Source organism: Plectropomus leopardus, chromosome 12 (assembly GCF_008729295.1).
Source record: "Plectropomus leopardus isolate mb chromosome 12, YSFRI_Pleo_2.0, whole genome shotgun sequence".
NCBI classification, from domain to species: domain Eukaryota; kingdom Metazoa; phylum Chordata; class Actinopteri; order Perciformes; family Serranidae; genus Plectropomus; species Plectropomus leopardus.
The window spans coordinates 24,359,672-24,379,012 of NC_056474.1; the positions used below are offsets into that span (position 1 = coordinate 24,359,672).

At 40.0% G+C, this 19,341-nt stretch overlaps 1 protein-coding gene across 14 annotated transcripts in view; it reads right to left on the bottom strand.

The window, feature by feature from the left end:
* LOC121951641 (partitioning defective 3 homolog) overlaps positions 1–19,341 on the bottom strand; it is a 314,689-nt gene that overhangs the window by 92,047 nt on the left and 203,301 nt on the right. For 9 of the 14 annotated variants that reach the window (XM_042498051.1, XM_042498055.1, XM_042498043.1 and 6 more), the window contains 4 exons: positions 13,291–13,477; positions 11,096–11,247; positions 10,016–10,060; positions 158–388 (listed from right to left, as the gene is read on the bottom strand). In XM_042498051.1, coding sequence (XP_042353985.1) covers positions 158–388; positions 10,016–10,060; positions 11,096–11,247; positions 13,291–13,477 — 615 coding nt within the window. The remainder of the gene's footprint in view (positions 1–157; positions 389–10,015; positions 10,061–11,095; positions 11,248–13,290; positions 13,478–19,341) is intronic. The other 5 variants (XM_042498052.1, XM_042498056.1, XM_042498049.1 and 2 more) reach the window with 1 other exon arrangement.

Genomic DNA, 19,341 nt, shown 5'->3' on the forward strand with positions numbered 1-19,341 from the left:
GTATAGAGTTACTGAGGTTGAATTTCCTTGATGAAGGACACTGACAGGAGTCCCAACTGCAGATGGATGTAAAAGTCGGGCCGGATCAAACCTGTGATTTTTCAGACAGAGGACAGTTTTGTGAACAGTTGGCTGATAAGCAAATGATGAATCTTACATGTTTCCATGCCCTCATCGTCATCTTCTGTCGCAGCTGGTCGGTCATAGGATTTGTCGATGGCTGCTCTGAAGCTCTCGTTGCAGCCTCGGCCCCTGATGATACGGGGGCGCGGCCGGTGGAACGGGAGGTCCCCATTGAGGGTTACCTCGGCAACTGCTGTCTGAAGGCTCTCGAGGGAGCTGGACTTCTTTAGGCCGAGTGATGGTCCCACATCTTTTGTGGATGAACCTGATGGGAGGATACAGAGGTATGTACTTTCGGAAATAGAAACAATTTTCACCAAATCTACTAAATCTGTCTTAGAAGTGTATACTGTAGTATCCGATGGTCCATCCATTTCTATTCTACACCAGTCTGAGCTAACCAGCTACCAGGTCATTCTTATTAACTTCTAACAGCTGAGAAGGGAAGTAAATCTAATTTTTCTCAGACAACTCCCCTCAGGGATGGAACAAAAATATATGCAATAGTTCAGCAACAATGCTGTAGAAAGTATTGGAAATATTATATATTATTATTGACAGTGTTTCCCACAGAATTACTGTGTACGTGTAGCTGAAGTGGACCCTGGGGGGTGGGGAAAAACCATGACAGCAAACTTTCTTCTTTTTTTTTTTTTTACTTTTAAATGCGTGTGTGTCCTTTTGTATCATTCTGTGTCCTCTCTCTAAATTCAGAGCTTTTTGCTGGTCTGTGAACCCAAGGCAGGTGAAACTCTACATGAGTCCTTTTTTTCCTCCTTCGGAGCAGTTTGTGACTCATGGGGTGAACAATTGATCTATCAATCTGTTCAGAGCTGATCCGATCACATCAATGGATGAGAGGAGCAACTCCTGCGAGTAAACTTTAAGACCCAGCGTAATGAATGATTAACTTTCAATACGCCTGAAGTTCTTTTGTGCCCAGAGTACACACTGCACTCTGGAAGTGTGGAGCAATGTATAACTGAATCATGAATATATTTCAACAGTGCTGCTAATGAACAATCCAACGCCAAAAATAGAAAATCTTTGTGGTGAAATATGTTTTTGTTGTGGTGGGCTGCCACAAATAAATGTATGTGTGGGAAACCCCAGTAAAAGTTTATCCCAATCTGAATTCTTCTTAATTATTAACAGCTTCTTATCTATTTTAGTATTTTTCATTCCCAAAACCTACAATCTAGATTTACCTACATCCTATTTTTATTCTTGTTCTGCTCAACCTTCAGAGCTACTTGATCACATCTTTAGTGCAGTAATAAACAACAAAATCTGACCACAATTAATACGCACACATTGACCTTGGATGTGTTGAAAATATCCCCAGGGACAAAGTATGATGCAATGCAAGAGAAGCAACATTATCATGAGTTGTGTTACATTATGACTTCACAGGATGGTTTAAGAGGATGGATTGAGAGGATGAGATACATTTTTCAGTGCAAAAGCTGACTCAGCAATATGACACACATTTCAAAATAAGGCATCTTCTGCCAATTCAAAATGACCAACAACTACAGCTGTCCAAGTATGACCTCAGAGACTGTACCACTGAGTCATATGAGTATGTTTTTATTTTTGTGGTGAAATCTGGGATTTGCTCCAGCCAATCTCACCATGACCCTCAAGGTGACTGTCCACTGAAAATGTCATCAGTACACACAGTAAGTGTGATAGCACCAACACAGAAGCCAGTAAGCATATAAAACCATTGAATAAACCAGATTTGTATCAGTAATGACACCTATTAATGTTGCCACTATTGCTTAATAAGTAAAAAAGAAACACCTGGCCCACCTGAATATGCCTACGGTAGCCTAAGAGAACCAATAGGCAACGCTAACAACAGCACACCATATTTAAACCTGAGTACCGTTTGTTTCACCAAGCAGGAAACTGATCAGTTGTGTGTATTTGTGTGTGGGTGTGTGACATTCCTCCTGACTGACTACAAATTTCATTACAAGATGTGGCTCTGAATGAAAATAACCAACAGCAAAATAGGAGAAACATGACAGTTTAATTAAAGTAATACTATTTGTACGGTGGTGCGGGCATAATTTTTGTTCCCATATGGCACCTTTCACAGGCTGAGGACAGCGGCAAATAAACGTAAGAAGATAAGGTGAGGAGGTATGAAGGTAAATGGGAGAGTCCTAATCTCCTGGGTGGTGTCACTTTAGCGCTACTGTAGCAGAAGGCTACAAAATACACAAGGTCTGACAGATTAACATGAGGTGCCAGGAGGAAGAGTGAGTAAAGATAAAAGAGAGAGAGAGAGCGAGAGAGAGAGGAGGAGGAAAGAGTGATGGAGGAGAAGAACAGCAAAAATCTGGAGTTAAAGTACGGGTGAAGAGGGAAAGAGGAGATAGAAAAATAAATGTCAAAGACAGAAGACTTATTCCTGTTTGAGTAACCTTTTCAAAAAGCCACAGTTCACTGAATATTAACTATTGCTGTGTCTCAAATCAGATCATTCTGTACTTACTCCTGCTATTTTGAGTTCATAAGTGGACTATGAGCACCCACATACTGCAATCAAAGCAGTCAAAAAAGTTGAGTTGAATGTTGGACACTTCTCACCGTCAATGGTCACGTTTCTACCATGTGGCAAAAGGGGTGGGACCATAAAAACATTTAAAACTTGTGAAATTTTGTGCGACTACTGCGGTAAACACCAAAACATTATACAAATATGAATGTCTTTTTTTCGCTATCACTGTACTGTTGTAGGATAAAAGCCATTGGTTTGTTTCTTTGGTTAATTCCATAAAAATTTGGGCCTGCAAATGATAATGACTTTAGTGCTGACTTTAGACAGAGTAAATCTTCACAGACATCCATTTTAAAATACGCAATTTTACCACAGAGATAAACATGTTTGCAGCCTGGTACAAATAAAAAAACAAAACAAAACAAACAAATATGTAAAGTTTTGGTCACTATTGCTGATTTCAACATTCGTGTCAACAGAGGATTTCTTAATAACTCATAATTCTTCCTAACCCATTTGAATTTTATTGAGGCCCTAAGTTTTATGAATATTCAAGGGAAGGCTGCTTGAGTGACAGGCGGTTAACGAGGCTTTGCTACAGTCTGCAAATCAGATCCAAGATGTCGGTAGCCGAAATGTCGAACTGGAGGCTTCAAAACAGTATCCGACAAACCAATGGGTAACTTCACGACAGCTGCTGCCATTATTTATTCAGCCTGTGGTTTTGTGGTGTAAGCTACACGGTCTACAGATCTAGCAAAATGCGGCAGATATAATTCACTGTGTAGATCAGCCATTGATAGATTCAGCCAGTATCAGTAGGACATTCATAGTTATAGAAACCTGTCGTGAAAGCATTTAATTTTATTAATTAACGATTGACAATCATTCCTCAAATACTGGCGATAATGCTCCGAGTAGCAGCAGATATAGAAAAGCTGCAAGATCTTGCAATCATTATTTCAGTTTCTGTTTTGTGCAACATCCATATTTGATATGAGACAACACTACAATGTCACAACACAAGTGACAATGTAGCGTACGCAGTGCACTACATGTTATTGTGCGGACAGAGGCATCCAATTTAAGACATCTTTTTGTGTCTTTGGAGAGGGGCAAAATGTCTCAATCTCATCATATTTACTGTATTTGCTGTTTTTTTGTGATTACAATTATCATTCTAAGCATAATGTTCTTGGCTTTCTTCACACAAAGCAAATTGTTCTTACAATCAATTAGGGTGAAATATATTGAAATTTATTCAAATAGCCTGCTAGGGTTGTAAGAATGATCCCAAATAGTCTAGAAGCAAGCTAAAAAAAGTGCCAAGTTTCTTGTTTACAGTGAGACTGACTGAAAAAAAAGAATAAAGATGGAGAGGAAAAAATAGAAATGGAAAATTGAATACATGCAGAGTGAACAAGCGAGTGGGCTGGCGGCCTCCCATTCATTCTCATCAGCCTGTCCTGTTCCCTTAACGTCTCACTGAGAGCCGGGCTGATAGGCTTTTCACGCTGCACACCCACTTTATTTAAAGGCTTTGCCCGGCGCCATTCACTACAGTCACACTTCAGTGGGAGTTAAAAAAAACCCCAGATAATTTACACTGCATTGGAGATCTGAAAAATGGCATTTAGTTGCAAACATGAAAAACTTGTTTTCTTTTTGAAAGACTTTTAAATAACCTGCTGATAAGGTTTTGGTGAAACATAGTTCTGTCAGGCATATGTGGCCACAGAGAGTGTACTCAGGCCATTTGAAATAAAGTGCTTTATAATAGGATTGGGTGATACAGAGAAAGTCAAAAAACAAGTGGAAGAAGGAAATAATAGAACAGGTATAGCAGTCTGGTAAGTTCTGAAAATTAACGTACTGTAATGCAGCCTTTAAAACCAGTAGAAGACACTTGCAATATTACTTTAGAGTGCCCCCGGGGTAAGCTTTTCTGTAGGTCTACACAAAAGTTAGCATTGCCCTGGTTCCCTTGTAAAACAAACCCTATGAATTTTTCCCATTAGAATTTGGATTATAGCAAAAAAACAAAAAAAAAACAAAAAAACACTGTGGCAAACAACATTTCTGAAACTTGCATGTTTTGCTCAGCAAGGTAATCTTCACAAAGGAACTCCACGTTTAGGAGTTTTAAAGCCTAAACATAATCGCCAGAAGTAAAAAAACTAATGTTAGGCTACGAACAAATGACAACACAGCTGCATGACTTAACGTCGCCACTGGTATGAGGCTGTAATGTCGTGTTTGGCGTGGTGTGCTGCGATGAAATTCTGTAGTATCATTTTGTCACCTGTTAGCAACCACCTCTTTTTTTTGACACAAAAAGCTGAATTACTGATGTATTTTATGTCACAGTACAAAATGTGAAAGTCTCTTAAGCTTGTGTTATCCAAGGACCTTATTTCAGGCTTCTAACCTAAAAGCCCACTGACTTTGAGATGAGGAAACTGGAGGTGCTGAAATGCTATCTCATTTCCAGGTTTTAGGAATCATTCTTGGGGTACTTTTTATCCAAAATATAAGATGATAAGATGATATCTAGTTTCTTATCATGGTTGTGATGTAATATCAATAAATATTGTCCAGGCCTACTTCAAAAAAAGTGAGTATGCTCATCTTTTTGCATTTCCTTTTTGGCGTAAAACAACACAGCTCACATTCAGTGTCTGACAGAAATGTAAAAAGAAAGCTAAATGGATTATTTCAAATCTGGCAACCAGTCAGTCAGCTTCGAGTATCTGTGTCAGTGTGTTTGGACAGAGTGACACCCCCTACTCATCTGCAGATAAACACAATCCTACCAAGTTAAGCAGTGACAGGCTTACAATAACAAATACAGAGCAGTCGTGTTGCAGCTGGAACACGGAAAGGTCAGATTGGTGTTGACACCACATGCACCTGGAACTGGCAACAGCAGGGTTATTGATTCAGTGTGCAGAGAGGAAATCAGCTATCATTCGATTTCACTGCCTCTATCATCTCTATACAGTTCACTATGTGATGAGAAAATAACTCTGAGGTTGGTTGCAGAAATGTGGGCTTTTTGTATCTGCAAAAGTGACACAAACACCATCAAATGTAAAGAAAAGTCAGGCTGTTGGTCAGTCCGGTAACAAATTAACAGAATAACAAAGTGACTTCCAAATTTTAACACATTTTCAAGTTATCTGCCTTTTAGGTAAATAGCCATGTTTGACAAGGCTTTTAGGTAAATTACCATGTTTGACAAGGCTTTTAGGTAAATAACCATGTTTGACAAGGCTGTATCAATAGTCGGAAATGAATCCAATTTATTAATTTTCTATTTCGGTCAAACTCTTTTCTTGTTATGATCTCTGATTTGAGGTCATTGCTGCTAGATTAAGGGTCACTCCCCAGCTACTGAGCAACAATAATCCACAACAGAATAACATCGAATCCTGTTTCAGGAATAGCAAATATTTCCCACTTTCCAAAATTAATTTTAATTGACTTGTAATGTGAACTTCAAACGGATCATCTACAGGACACTTTCTGACAGGAATCTATTATATACTTCAAAAAAGGCTGACAAAGTCTGCATGTTGCTCTCAACACTGCCAAAAGTCCTGCATTGTCTTCTATCACTGAAGTGTCCTCGTCTCACATGTGGAAGTGGCCTGTGTCAATAAACCTCTCAGCCAATCACAGCTCAGCAGACGATGGCTACTATATCCCATCTCTCAGAGCTGTCACAGTCTTTAGTTTCAGCAGGATGGTTGTGTTTTGGCTTTGGGAAATGGACCATGGATCATTTAGACTAACTGGGGAGTAGGCATTTTTTTAAAATATTGGTAAAGTGACACCAGGGGCCCACAAAGTGAAAATAAACCCTGCATACTTAAAAAAACAGAGTGAAATCTATTAGCCCACAGCATTAGGGAAATTGAATAGGTATTCAATTCCAAACTTCACACCACAAAACCACCTTAAAAAGAATTAGTAATTAGAATCTGTACCGTAAAAATCTGCCAGTGTAATAAGATCATTTCAGAATATTAATGTGAATGCAGATCATTCTGACTCAGATGTAACAATGGGGTTAAATGAAAGAATACGATTTGCAGTGAAGGCAAGTTGATTATCACTAGAAAAAAGTGCTCTCACATGTGTGCAAATTCTTTCATGAGTTTGGTTAGAGACAACTTAAAAAAGCCAAAACAATGATAAAACTAGTTTCCTCTTGAGTGTCAGATGGAAAGAAAGTTAGAAGATAATACATGTCCCTACCAGTCCATATCAATGCTCAGTCAGTCAGTTTGCACCTCTCAACAGTCATATCAACTCTTCACCGGTGCTCAAAGAATTCAACAATTAAAACACTATATAACTGTACAATCAAAATGGTATTGCCCTTGAGCATAGATAAGACTATCCTCACCACAAAAATGACAACATTGGTCATTTTGGTGGTGAAGTATAAGTCTTCTCTCCTGGCAATGGATTTTTGTCTCATACTAAGAGACAATATTTTGTTTAGCCATGACTTTTCACTACCTTTAATCAAGTGGTTTTTGTTGCCTTAGCGTAACTAGACCTAAACCACAGAGGTGGCAGATCAACAAATGAATAGATGGCAGATCAATATTTAATTTAATTTTATTCATTTGAGAGGGGACGGTGCAAGTTCATGTGCATCACCATACAGGTAAACAGGCCAGATTATAGCCATCTGCTAATAATTTAATTGGCACTGCCAAACCACTTACCTTGTGATTAAGGTATGAAGACATGATGGGTTGCAAGATGTATTGCATGCTATGTTGATAACTTTTCCTGGTTGTTGTCATATTATGCAACTGTACAGCTGACTCATCTGTTGCCAATGTTTTAGCAGATACACCTCATCCTTGCCGACTCATGACATCATAACATGACATAAAGCTGAAAACTATGTCCATCTCTTGGCTGCCCACACACTATTAAAATGTTTCAACAAAAGTATTCTCATCTCTCTCTTTCTCCTCTACATGTCTTCCTTCAGCCATGTCCGTCCCTTTGTCCAAGCCGCTATCAGAGGCAGGCCTTCTATTCAGTCAAAGCGACAGTGAAAATACACAAGACTTGACAATGACGGATGACTCGCTGTCAGATCTCTGCCTTAACCAAGGACAGAGAGCTTTTTTTCTGCTATCCCTCTCCTAGCACACATGTACAGACCCGACACACACACAAAACAATTAGTGCTACAGCCGCATCTGAGGCAAAAGGGAGAAAATCAAATCTGTAGTCACCCGACTGCTTTCACAACCATGTTCGGCAGCGACCTCAAACTGTGGCCAGGAGTGTGAGTCTTCACTCTGCAGTCTGACAAATTTGTCTTGTCAAGAGCAAAACACCAAACACGGGGAGCACTACAGAAATGCATAAAGAGTAAAGCGGTGAATAAACCCTCCGTAAAACAACTGCAAGTTAGCCAGTGAATTTGGATTTGTAAATCAATATGTGCAATCTAAAGTCTGTCGTTGTTCTTGTACAATTTGTGTCACGTCTGTTATGAATCGATCCGTTCTGCAAAGCCACAGAGACAGGTTACAGTCCATTTATAGTTCCTGGTACGAAAACATTTTCTTCCTCTGGCTCACCTCTGCAGCTACAAGTGTTCCTCAAAGTTTTATACTGTGTAATTAAATAAATAAACACCAGTACTGATTTTATCTTATAATACAAAGAGTAAATGAAGAAAACATAGGCTGTGGAGGTAGATATGATATGATATGAAAGACCTGGGACTTAAGGGTTAAGGCCGGTTTTGAACAAGTGAACAAGCAAAACTTACTGCTTATTGGGGTGGCTATCATTTAAAAATTACGATACCAGTACCAATACTAGTATTTTTAAAGAGATACCAGTATCTAAAGAGTACTTAATCCAATACCCATAATATGAAGGGACTGGTGTGTAGTATAGCCAGACATTTGAATGTTTTGATGGCATCTCTGCTCTCTGAACTGCATCATACATACTGTGTGACAGGGCTAACTGTTGGCATCACATGGCTATAGCTACCTAATGGTTATGAAAGGGTTTAAGAACACAGTTTCACAATTTCAGTATTAGTTGGTTAGGACTGTTTTACCAGCTTGGTGTTGGATTTTAGCTGCTAGCTTGTGCTAACCGGGCCAACATTGAAATGGCCACTTGCTGAGATGAATGGCTCGAGATGGCAGCGACAGAAAGTTTACTGATCAGGTGGGGAGTAAGAATGGTCCAAGATATGATCCCTGGCGCAAAAAAAAGGATGTGATGCAGGTATCATTTGACTGAACACGTTTCTGTAACTACTTGATATTGGGCTATTTCGGTCAATACCGTAAGGGTAACCAGTACTATTAGCATCACATGGCTATAGTTACCTACAGTTCTGAACACATTTAATGACAGGGTCAAGATATTCCTTTGTGAGTTTGTTGAGACTGTTTAACAGTGTGGTGTAGCTGCTAGCTTGTGCTAACTGGGCAGACATTGAATTGACCATTTGCTGAGATGAGAGCAGCTTCGGAGACCACAGAATCAGAAAGTTAGCAAATCTGACAGGTAGTGGGGATGGAGCGGGAAAACCCCCCGGCACGTTAAAAGAATCAAATGGAGGTTATCATTTGTCTGAGAGATGTTTTGATACTATTTGGTACTGGGTTATTTCGGTCAATACCTTAAAGGCATCAGGTACTGACCCCGAACCCTACTGCCTACATTTAAATGGGAGAGTTAAGCATTTGATTTTTATTTCTATTTTTCCCAATTTGCACATGCACTTATTTTGCTGTCAAAGCTGTTTCCTGTTAAAGCAAACTCAGCCCTCTTTGTGTTTAACAGTTGTCTTGGTAAAATCAGCACAACATTAAGTAATTGTACCAGTATGAGAAAATATTCCTGCCACACTCTATTCTTCTGCACAGACTTTCTCTTTATAACATTAACAACTGTTTTCATGCACTCATTAGTTCCAGTTGGTGCTACTTTGACATTCTTTGGATCACTATTAAGTTACTTTAAATGAAAATCTACACTTCTTGAAAATGTATTTCAAATTAAAAAGCCTTCCCCCTGTGTAAGATGGTTTTAATTTGAACATTTGCTTCTTCTGGTCATAGATTCCATGCTTTCAGAGCCATCTTTTATGTGCTAAATGTGATTGGACAATAACACATCATGTGGTATAACATCATAAAACAGCAATATTATTTGAATGAATACAATCTCCCGGGGACTTTCAATTTAACATAAATGTCAAATACCGTTTATATCCCTCATTCCCAGGCCTTGGATATGCACCTTGAGAAGAAAAAGTGATGGTGATGATGGCGAAGGTAATTATTCCGTTCTACCTTTCAATGCACCGGTCCTTACCTGTGTTGGTCTCAGGGCGAGGGGTGAGGTTAATCTCGTCGGCTACTGTTAAAGGAAGGGGAAGGAAAGAGGGGAGGGATACAAACATTTGGGGTTCAGTTAGTGCTCATGACATTCCACATGCAACATCCAGGTAGCGCTGCAAACATCACAAACTGCTTCATCTCAATTAGGAACGGACGCCATGCGAGACAAGGAGGTGGAGGAGGGGGTGGGTGGATGGGGGGAGTTGGGAAATGAAAAGAGGGTTTGAGGATAGCAATCAGACTTGTTGTGATATCAACACGGCACAGAGCGGCAATCTGGTCGGGAAGATTAGATATGATTATAGAGAGTGCGAGCAGAGAGACTGTTGCAGCCAAAGCAATCAGCGACTGTTCGAAGCCATTTCAAGGTGAATCAACACAGTGAAGTTCTTGACTTTGGCGAGAGATGCACAGTCTGTTTCCATACAGAGGCAAGGGGGTGGAATACATTTAAAATAGAAGGAACATGTTTGAAACATGGGGACGTGCGGGGATAAATGCTTAAGGTTACAGGAAACTTTTTTTTAACGTTTCTAAGAGTTTTAAGTAGGTAATGCACTTAGTTTAGAAAAAAACTCTACAGAAGCATGCACATAAGCCTTAATACCTAATTTTTTGTTATACCAACTTTGATGGGGGGAAAAGGGGAATTTTACCAGCTTGGAGGTTTTGTGATCTTGGGTTAATCCCAAGTGGTTACTGAGTGGCTATGATAAGTATATTTTGAGCAACAATGATGTATAGTTGAAGCAAACTGTACCTAACGCTTAACCTTAAACGTATCTTAGAAAATGTAGAATTGACATAAGACGGACTCACGCCCAAATGTTTCCAAAGGGCAAAGGAGCAAGTTAAGGAAGGAGCAAATTACCTTAAGGATATAATTTCTCAGTCTCCTACAGTTTATGTGGAAATGTCATGCTCATATAGTTTGACTTAAAGCAGGTGGAGGTTTTCCCCTCAGTCCCTGCTCTTGGACAACATGACTTATCTACCTGGAATCTGATGAACATCCAAAATTATTGAAGGCACGTGGAGGTTTTGAAAGGTGTACCTAGGTCCATGCTCTTGGACTTGCGTGTTTTGATGATCTCGAGCTGAGCGGCATCGCCAAACTGCTTGGTGCGTTTCTCCGACATGCTCTGACGTCCGAATCCTTCCCTTTGGAAAGCCCCGTCTGGATTATTTTCATCTGGATTCAGGTTACTGGAAGGGGATTAAAGGATGTAACAGAGAGATAAGACTGAATGTATTGATCCGACACAGAGAAAACTGTGTCAGAACAGATGACTAGTACAGAAAACTAATATTTCTAGCATTTTCTATCAAAACATGGACACCTAAAATTAGGGATGATAACAATTAGTTGACAATTCATTAATCAGTTGTTAAAAATGCAATCTAATTTTCAACATGTGCAATTTAATCAATCGATATGCTATGCAATGCTGTCAAAATATATGCAACATGCTGCTGTGAGCCTTGACTGAGGACAAAACGCATTTAAAAAAACCCCACCCCAAACAATTTATCTATCAAGTGATTGTTAATTTTACCAACAAATGATTAAGTAGAGCTAACGATATGCAACCCTTCTTAAAATTAAAGTAAATGAATCACAACTAAGCAACCCGGTCTCCTTCCCAACATGTCAAATATCTAGACCTGGTCAGTGACCCTCTGCGTCAGATACCGACACACAGAGGCACCCTTTAGCGGTGTTATGAGATGCACCTGGTGGCCGCATCCAAGCAACAAGTGTGCCAGTATGTGTAGCATACAACACTAGTGACATTTGTTATGTGACGTTATGTTACATTTGTAACAAAGATACACTAGAGGGGCGTCTAGAGCATCATAGTTTGACATGTAGGGCCACTGACCAAGTGTCTATATTTGATGAGTTGGGAAGGAGAATGTGTTGCACAAAGTACAAAACAAAAGCCATTGAGGTGGCATGGAGACAGAGCTAAAAGTGGAGTGTAAGTGAAAAAGCTTCAAAAAGTTAAAAGACCCTCTCTTGTTTTGAACTTGTCGGGTTCAAAGAGGGAAAAGAGGATGAACAAAGGATGGAGGGGAATCTAGGAAAGAATGAGAAGAGCTGAAAAAGTGGAATAATAACAAAAGCGAGGGCTGGGGCAATGAGAGCTGGAGTTGGAGACAGAAAGACAATATGGAGGAGAAAAATTAAAGAGAAAGAAAACGCTTAGAGAATGTAAGAAAGGAGAAAGAGGGAGCTTTAGACAGAAGAAATTAAATGAGTTTCTAAGATATAATGAGACGCGGTGAAAGAAAAAGATGAAAGTGAGACTAGAAAGGAGAAAAAGCTAAACAAAAAAACTATATTGGAGAAAAAGACAAGACAGTGTGGGACAGATAAGAACAAGAGATAATGCAAAGGACAAGAGTTAAACAAAAGAGGAACAAAATAAAATAGGAAAAGAGTAATCAGGGGTGAAAAGAGGAGAAAGAAGAAACAAATGATGAAATTAAAAAGAGATTGTGGGAAGAGATAGAGAGAGAAAATGACTTTCAGGCCTGAACATAAATAAAGACACGATAGACAGCGCGAGTCATTATAAAGGAAGATTCATCAGCGAGCTGGAGCCTTCATCTTCCTCATCACTGACAAGAACACAAAAAAATATGCTCATTTCATGGAGTACAAGAAGATGTGAAGGTCATCTTATAAACTTAACAATCAGTTTATTGAAAAGATAGAAATAAAACGTTATTTATCAGATTATTTAAAGCTGGTTAGTTGCATCTCGACACTATACATTCTCTTGAATCCTGTGACGCTGACATGTAAACACACACTACAAAACCTAACAGCCCCCCAGCAGCACTGTGTCAGAACGGTGGTCCTTCTCATCAGGCTGAGAGGCCAGTACAGAGGACGGCTGCCCCTAAGAGAGCTGCTGACAATCAGAGGGCAGTCAAAGCAAGAACACACTTGCACCAATATACAACAACTGATGACATGGGGGACACACTGACCTTTTTCAAATGACAAGCTTTAAGATGGTAAAATTAAAAAAAAATGTATTTGCTAGACAGGAAATTCTAGGCTTGTCCACGATTTAAAACCTAACTTAAGGTGAAAGCAAAGTAAGTTAAATGTGTCGCCACTCAAATACTGGTAATAATTTGACCTTGACTACATAGAAAACCTCTTAAATTCAGCGTAAGTGTTTACATTATGTTGAAGGAAGACCCAGAGGTGGGACAAATTGAAATTTTACCCACCTGTCGTTCTGTGCGGGAAGCTCTTTGGCCCACGGCGGTGTCATGTCAGCGGTGAAACCCACATCGTCATGGGAGCTGGACGACGACTGGTCGGAGAGGTGGGGTGGGAGGAGGGGCGGACGGTCGTCCTCTATGATGACTGTGTCGTCCTGCGGCATGTTGACGGTCGGTGAGAGCTGATAGTTTCCTGGAGGAGACAAGATGTTTTTTTTTATTCCTTCAATTTTTTTCATGCATAAAGAGAAAGGCACTAAGAGCGTTTCAGATGGAGTGTGAACACAGGTATATTCAGGCAGATGGTAGGAGAAAAAAAAATTGTCTTACATTAAAGCATGCTTACATGTTTTAGCAGAAACCCAAAATAAAAGTATAAAGCTGAAAATGACCATAATATAAAACACAGAATTCTATAAAACCGCAAACTGCTGTGTAATTTCTATCTGTGTGCAGATCAAACAAACGAGATAAAACTCGTTAATCTGTAAATTATCTAGTCCTTCACAGGTTCGTCTTTTGAATTTTGGATGAAGTTTTGCTGTTTTTGCCACAAGTCTTTATGCTAAGCTAAGCTAAACACCTACTAGCCCCAGCTCCTTACTTAGCGCACAGACATAACAGTGGTATCAAAGTTTTCATCTCACTCTCAGCAAGAAAGCCAAAAGTTTATTTCCTTAAATGTTGAACTATTCAACAACTATTTAATATGTTGTTTAGTTCTTTAATGTTCCCACATGAATCCATTCAACCTCTGTTCTGCACAACGTCATGTCTTTTGTCATGTGCACATAACAAAACCACTGATACAGAGGCATCATGAATATTTCAACGGTATCTAAAAGGTATATTTTCATGCTTTGCTTCTTCTCTCTGTTTAATAAACATGGATATCAATGATGAATCACTACACAGCTGCTGAGAATCTGCACAACGACCACATTTACTGTCAGATGACTCATGATGTGCATCAGCATATGCATGAGTTATAACTCTCAGCACAAGCTACACTGACACGTGTATTTTGCTGCTGATTGAGAACTATGTAAATGTGATTAGAAATAACATTTAATTACATTTTGTAGAGATGCAATGTCTATATCACCTGTAAGTGCAGCAGGATTTGACTGAATGAATAAAAACATGGGAAAATACGACTATGGTGTGACAAAACGCTTAATTCTTTCGGCTCCAGGGGAGGATAACAGAAAAATACTATCATCGACATGAAATTAAACACTTGTAAAAGCTTAGAAAAAGCTGGTCAGTTACCCAGCTCTTTGCACAACACCCCCAGGAATGAATTTTTGTTGTGACAGCCAACTGCTGCACCAAGCGTGAGACTGCAGAAACTGATTAATACTCCAACTACAGGAAAACAAGTTCGCAAAATTAACAGAAATAAAAAAAAACAACAAAAAAAAAAAAAACAAAACAAAAAACAGGGCAACTTTTTAAACCACAAAACATATTTTGAAGTTTAAAAGCAGAGTGAAACTGCTCCTGGCTAATCAGCTTATATACCGAGTGGAGTTTGGCAGCAGGCACAATGGTGTTCCTATGTCAAAACACTATGATTAATTCAAGCTGTGCCCTCACAAATAAAGATAAAAACTTCCCTGTGCTGAGGCGAAAAATAAAACAGTCCCCTTTCTCTGCCGCTGAAAAGCAAGGCTTAAAACCTCCCATTGATATGCAGCGCATGACTTTGTCTTTAATCTGTATTTTGAAATTGGGAGCGGGGGGGGGGGCTCCTCTGCATCAAAAGAAGGGCAGCTTCAATGCGTCATAAAAGCCTTGTGCACAGAGCTCAGGGAGAAGTTTGTTTGTCTTTAGAAAGCGTAAGGCTTTAAAGACGGAGACCTGGAGGTCTGAGCCAGGCCTGCTGTTTGTTTCTCATAACTGAGCACAGAGGGGATCAATGTGCTACTGGGTGCTGCTGCTTCCCGCCAGCGTGGGTGAAAGACCTGATGTAAACGGAGCTGAATGGAGGAAGAAAAAGGGGACAGAGCGGTATGAAAGTGTGTGTCTGTGCATGTGAAGGTGGTTTAAAAAGTCATCTGTCACTGTTCTTTGGTATTCTCCTTGAATAAAAAGATGTTACAAAGTGAGCCTCCATTCAAATCAACCCATTGATGCACTTTGTACTTTTTTAACCCCGTGTTTAAGCAAGTGTTGTTTTGTTGTATTTGTGAATGCACCTCAAAAGTCTCTGATTTTAAAATGGGAAAATAATCTAACTGATTTCTAGAACACAAGAAATGCACTCTTAAATTCGTTGTGTTTTGTTTGCACTAGAAAACACAGGTAGAGTTTTATAATGTTAGAACTATAGAAAATTAAATATTATAACTGTATGCTCATATTAGTTAGTTAGTTTCTGTCCACCATTCACTTGCATCCTGGTAAACTGATTGTTGTGTCAGGATATGGACATACGTGTGTTTGTAATGTTGAGCACTTTTACATAGTTTACAATCATTTAAAACTCGCCCACCTCATGGACAAATTAAAATTTAAATCATCTAATGATCAGCTGGATACAGCTGGATACTCGTGACGTCAAGAGATCACGCAAGAAACATAAAATCACATGACAATCCATCTTATCCAGCGTCAAGCTGCTACATGGTCTAGGTGTGTGTGACGACACAGAGACCGACATTTTGTTAAAAAAAACAATGGCATCTCCTAAAGAGGTTAGCATGGATGCTGTCACATCAGTTATATCAAACTATTTCTTCATTGAAAGAAAAATGAAAACAGCACTGAAGTTTTTTTTTGCATTTCTCCTGACTGGCTGTTGACCTGATCTGATTGGTTGAAGTTAGCCTGTATCAAATCGCCATCCAAGTGTTTGTTTTTTTTTCTTTTCCAGTTTCCAATGACGACGACTAAGATGTTTTTTTTGCAATAGTGTGTGAGACTGGGGCGGCCTCTAGCTCACCAGCTGGAGTGTGCCCCCCAAATACAGAGGCCTTTGCAGCGGCCTGGGTTTGATTCCAGCCTGTGGCCCTTTGCTGCGTGTCAGTTCCCCTCTCTCCCACATTTCCTGTCATTCTACAGCTGTCCTATCAGTAAAGGGAATAAATCCCCCCAAAATAATCTTAAAAAAAAAAAATGTGTGAGACTATATAGTGCAACAGGTTTTTTCAGGATTAACTGTACTGTTGGACAGAAAGACTGCTTTGACGGCAGGGAGACAATATTTAAACAGTAGTTTTAAGGCTTCTGTTTATTCTGCCATGGTTTCTACTGACAGGAACTCTTAACAATGACAACAAAGGTAAGATGAGGCAAGAGGTCAAGAGCCTTTGCAGTTTGTAGCCCTTTTTACACAGATATTGCGCTATAGAGCCGCTACAAAGTCCCTTCTTTATGCCTCCTTTGCATTTTTACACAGAGACAAACAATGGCGGCATGATGCCACTCCAGTGTGTGATTTTAGACAACATGTCGGCATTGCAGAACCAAAAGAGGTGTGATGTGCCTGATGTGTCAACAGCATCTCCCTTTAGTGTGAGATATAACATACATGATGGCAGTGTGTTTTAAACAATAACAAAGGCATTACATGGCAATAACAATAATTTACTCTTTGTTACATGCCAGTTGAACTCGTCCTCTGCTCGGAGGGTAAGGAGCTCCTGAATGTCATTGTTTTCCCAATTAGACATTTTCATCATCTGTTCATATTTTTTTAGTTCGCCTCTATAAGCTACCAGCTGCTTTTTTAATCTCCTGTGATGGCTTGCACACATAACATGTCGTCAAAATGTCACACTCATCCTGTCTATAGTCCCCATCTGCTGCATCTGCAGAAGTGTGTGAGTTCATGCCCTTAACACAGTCAGACCTTCCCTGCACAAACTGAACTGTTACAGTGGTTTCCGTGTGTGTATGTGTGTGTGTGTGTGTGTACATGTGTGCTACTTCAGCCCCCTCCTGCTGCGTGTGTTTGTTATTCGCTACGAATTTGGGAGTCTGGGTGAGTCCTCTAACACAGCATGGTCACTTCTCCCTCTCAGACCACACACACACACACACACACACACACACACACACACACTTTACATGCACAAAAAGGTCCAAACACACGTGCATTCACAGAACCACTTAATCCCATTTCCCTAAGCAGTCCAATGCGCGACACTGAGAATCCCATCAATGTCACAGTTTGAATCACTGCAGTACAATCAACTGGCAGCTACTGAGTAGAAAGCCAATGAATCTGTCAACTGACTAGCCCAGTAAAAGGAGAAGGAAAAAAGCCTCTTTGTTTTAGTGCCAGCACCCGAGGGCAGCCATCCGCCGGCAACAAAAGCACTGCCATGTGGACGGAGCGCACACCCATCACCTGAGAATCAAACCGAAAAACACACATTATCTTTCCCAGTGGCTGTAATAATTTCTGACTGAGCTGCAGTGGAACAATAGGTGGCATTTCATTTGAGATTCTCCGCGAGAGGCTATTATCAGATGCTTTTTGTGCAAAACTACTGAATACTTGAGGGCAAAGGGGGACATGAAATGGCCAGGAGGGAAGAAGGGGGGGTGAGCAGATTTTCAAGATGAAAATGGAGATAGCAGGAGGTGAGAATAACACAGGAAGAAAGACATGCATGAGTTTTTTTGTCTTGTCTCGGTCTATTTGCATAATTAGTAAGGAGGTTATTGCCAGGGGTGCTGGGCCTTGAAAGCTATTGGCCTGAAGGAATAATTAAGTCGCTCTCTTATCCCGGGCATCTTCAGAGTGCAGAAAGCCAGCAAGTGATCTAAGAGTGTACACGGGCCAAAACCCAAGTTGATATGTTCTGAATGGGAATGATGTTGTCTTCTAAGAAAGCCTAATGCATGATGTATTTTTTGTGGCACCCTCACGAAGAGAAAAAAGACTTGTTCCAAGCAACTGTGAAAAGACCCCTGCAGCATTCACACACACTATTTTATTTATTCAACGGAGGTTTGCTGAGCAGGCAGAGCTCTGCTTCGTATTCACACACGTTTACATCTGGGAGCTGCCAAGTGCATCTACAGACTTCTACTGTTGGCATCTGAGCAGCAGCACTGCAGCAGCTGAGAGCCGGGCGTCTGCTTTTCCAGACCGTTCCACAGTATTTAAAGCTGTCGCGACACAACTGTCTTTGTTTGTGAATCACCACATTTGTTAATGCACAGAAAAGCACTACATGTGGCAACAATAAATTAGCTACAGCAGTCTCCTTCAGTTATTTCAAGACCACACAAGTTAAAAGTTACAGACCCTTTAGCAGCTCTATCATTACAAACAAAAGCACTGCACCAAGCACATTTGCCAAACTTTTTTGTACAGAGCTGGCTCATCCAAATGACTCCTGTGGTATCTAGCTATACAAAAAGTTTGGGGTTTTAATAGTCATTTTTTGGGATGTCCCGCTTCTGAAACGAGAGTAAACTGAACTGTATTTGTGGTGCTCACTTCACTGAAAAATACTCTGTAGTAACATCTCTGGGTAATCTACAGGAACACACTGTTGACAGACTTCCTGAAGAAATAGATCCAAATAAAAAGTGTAATATTTTAAGGTTCTTTTCCATTTGGGTTATTTGTTTGATTTGTGTAAATTCTACACAGATGAAAAGTTTTAAAAAGGACAATTTACGGTGGTAAATTAAAGTAAATCATGCAAAGACTAGAAAAACTGCACGTGGTTGTATGGCTCCGCAAACCAGTGGAGTTGCAGTATGGTTTACATCCATATCTCTGAAAACATAGATGCTTCACACGTTTTCCCCAGCAGCACAGAAGATCAGATCAGATACTATCAGCACAGTTTCAAGGTAGGCACCCAAAATTAGTATCCGCATCTAACCCAGTGTCTTCCCTTCTGTTGTTGACTTATGATGTTGAGTAATGTCAAGAGAGGTGTTTTGGCTGAACATTATGATGTCGCAGTAAAAATGACCACCAAATTCTAATTTGGCGATCAATTGAGTCCAAGTGCATATTTGTGCCAAATTTGAGGAAGTTACAGCAAAGCCTGCTTGAGATATTGTGTTCACAAGCATCAGTCGGAT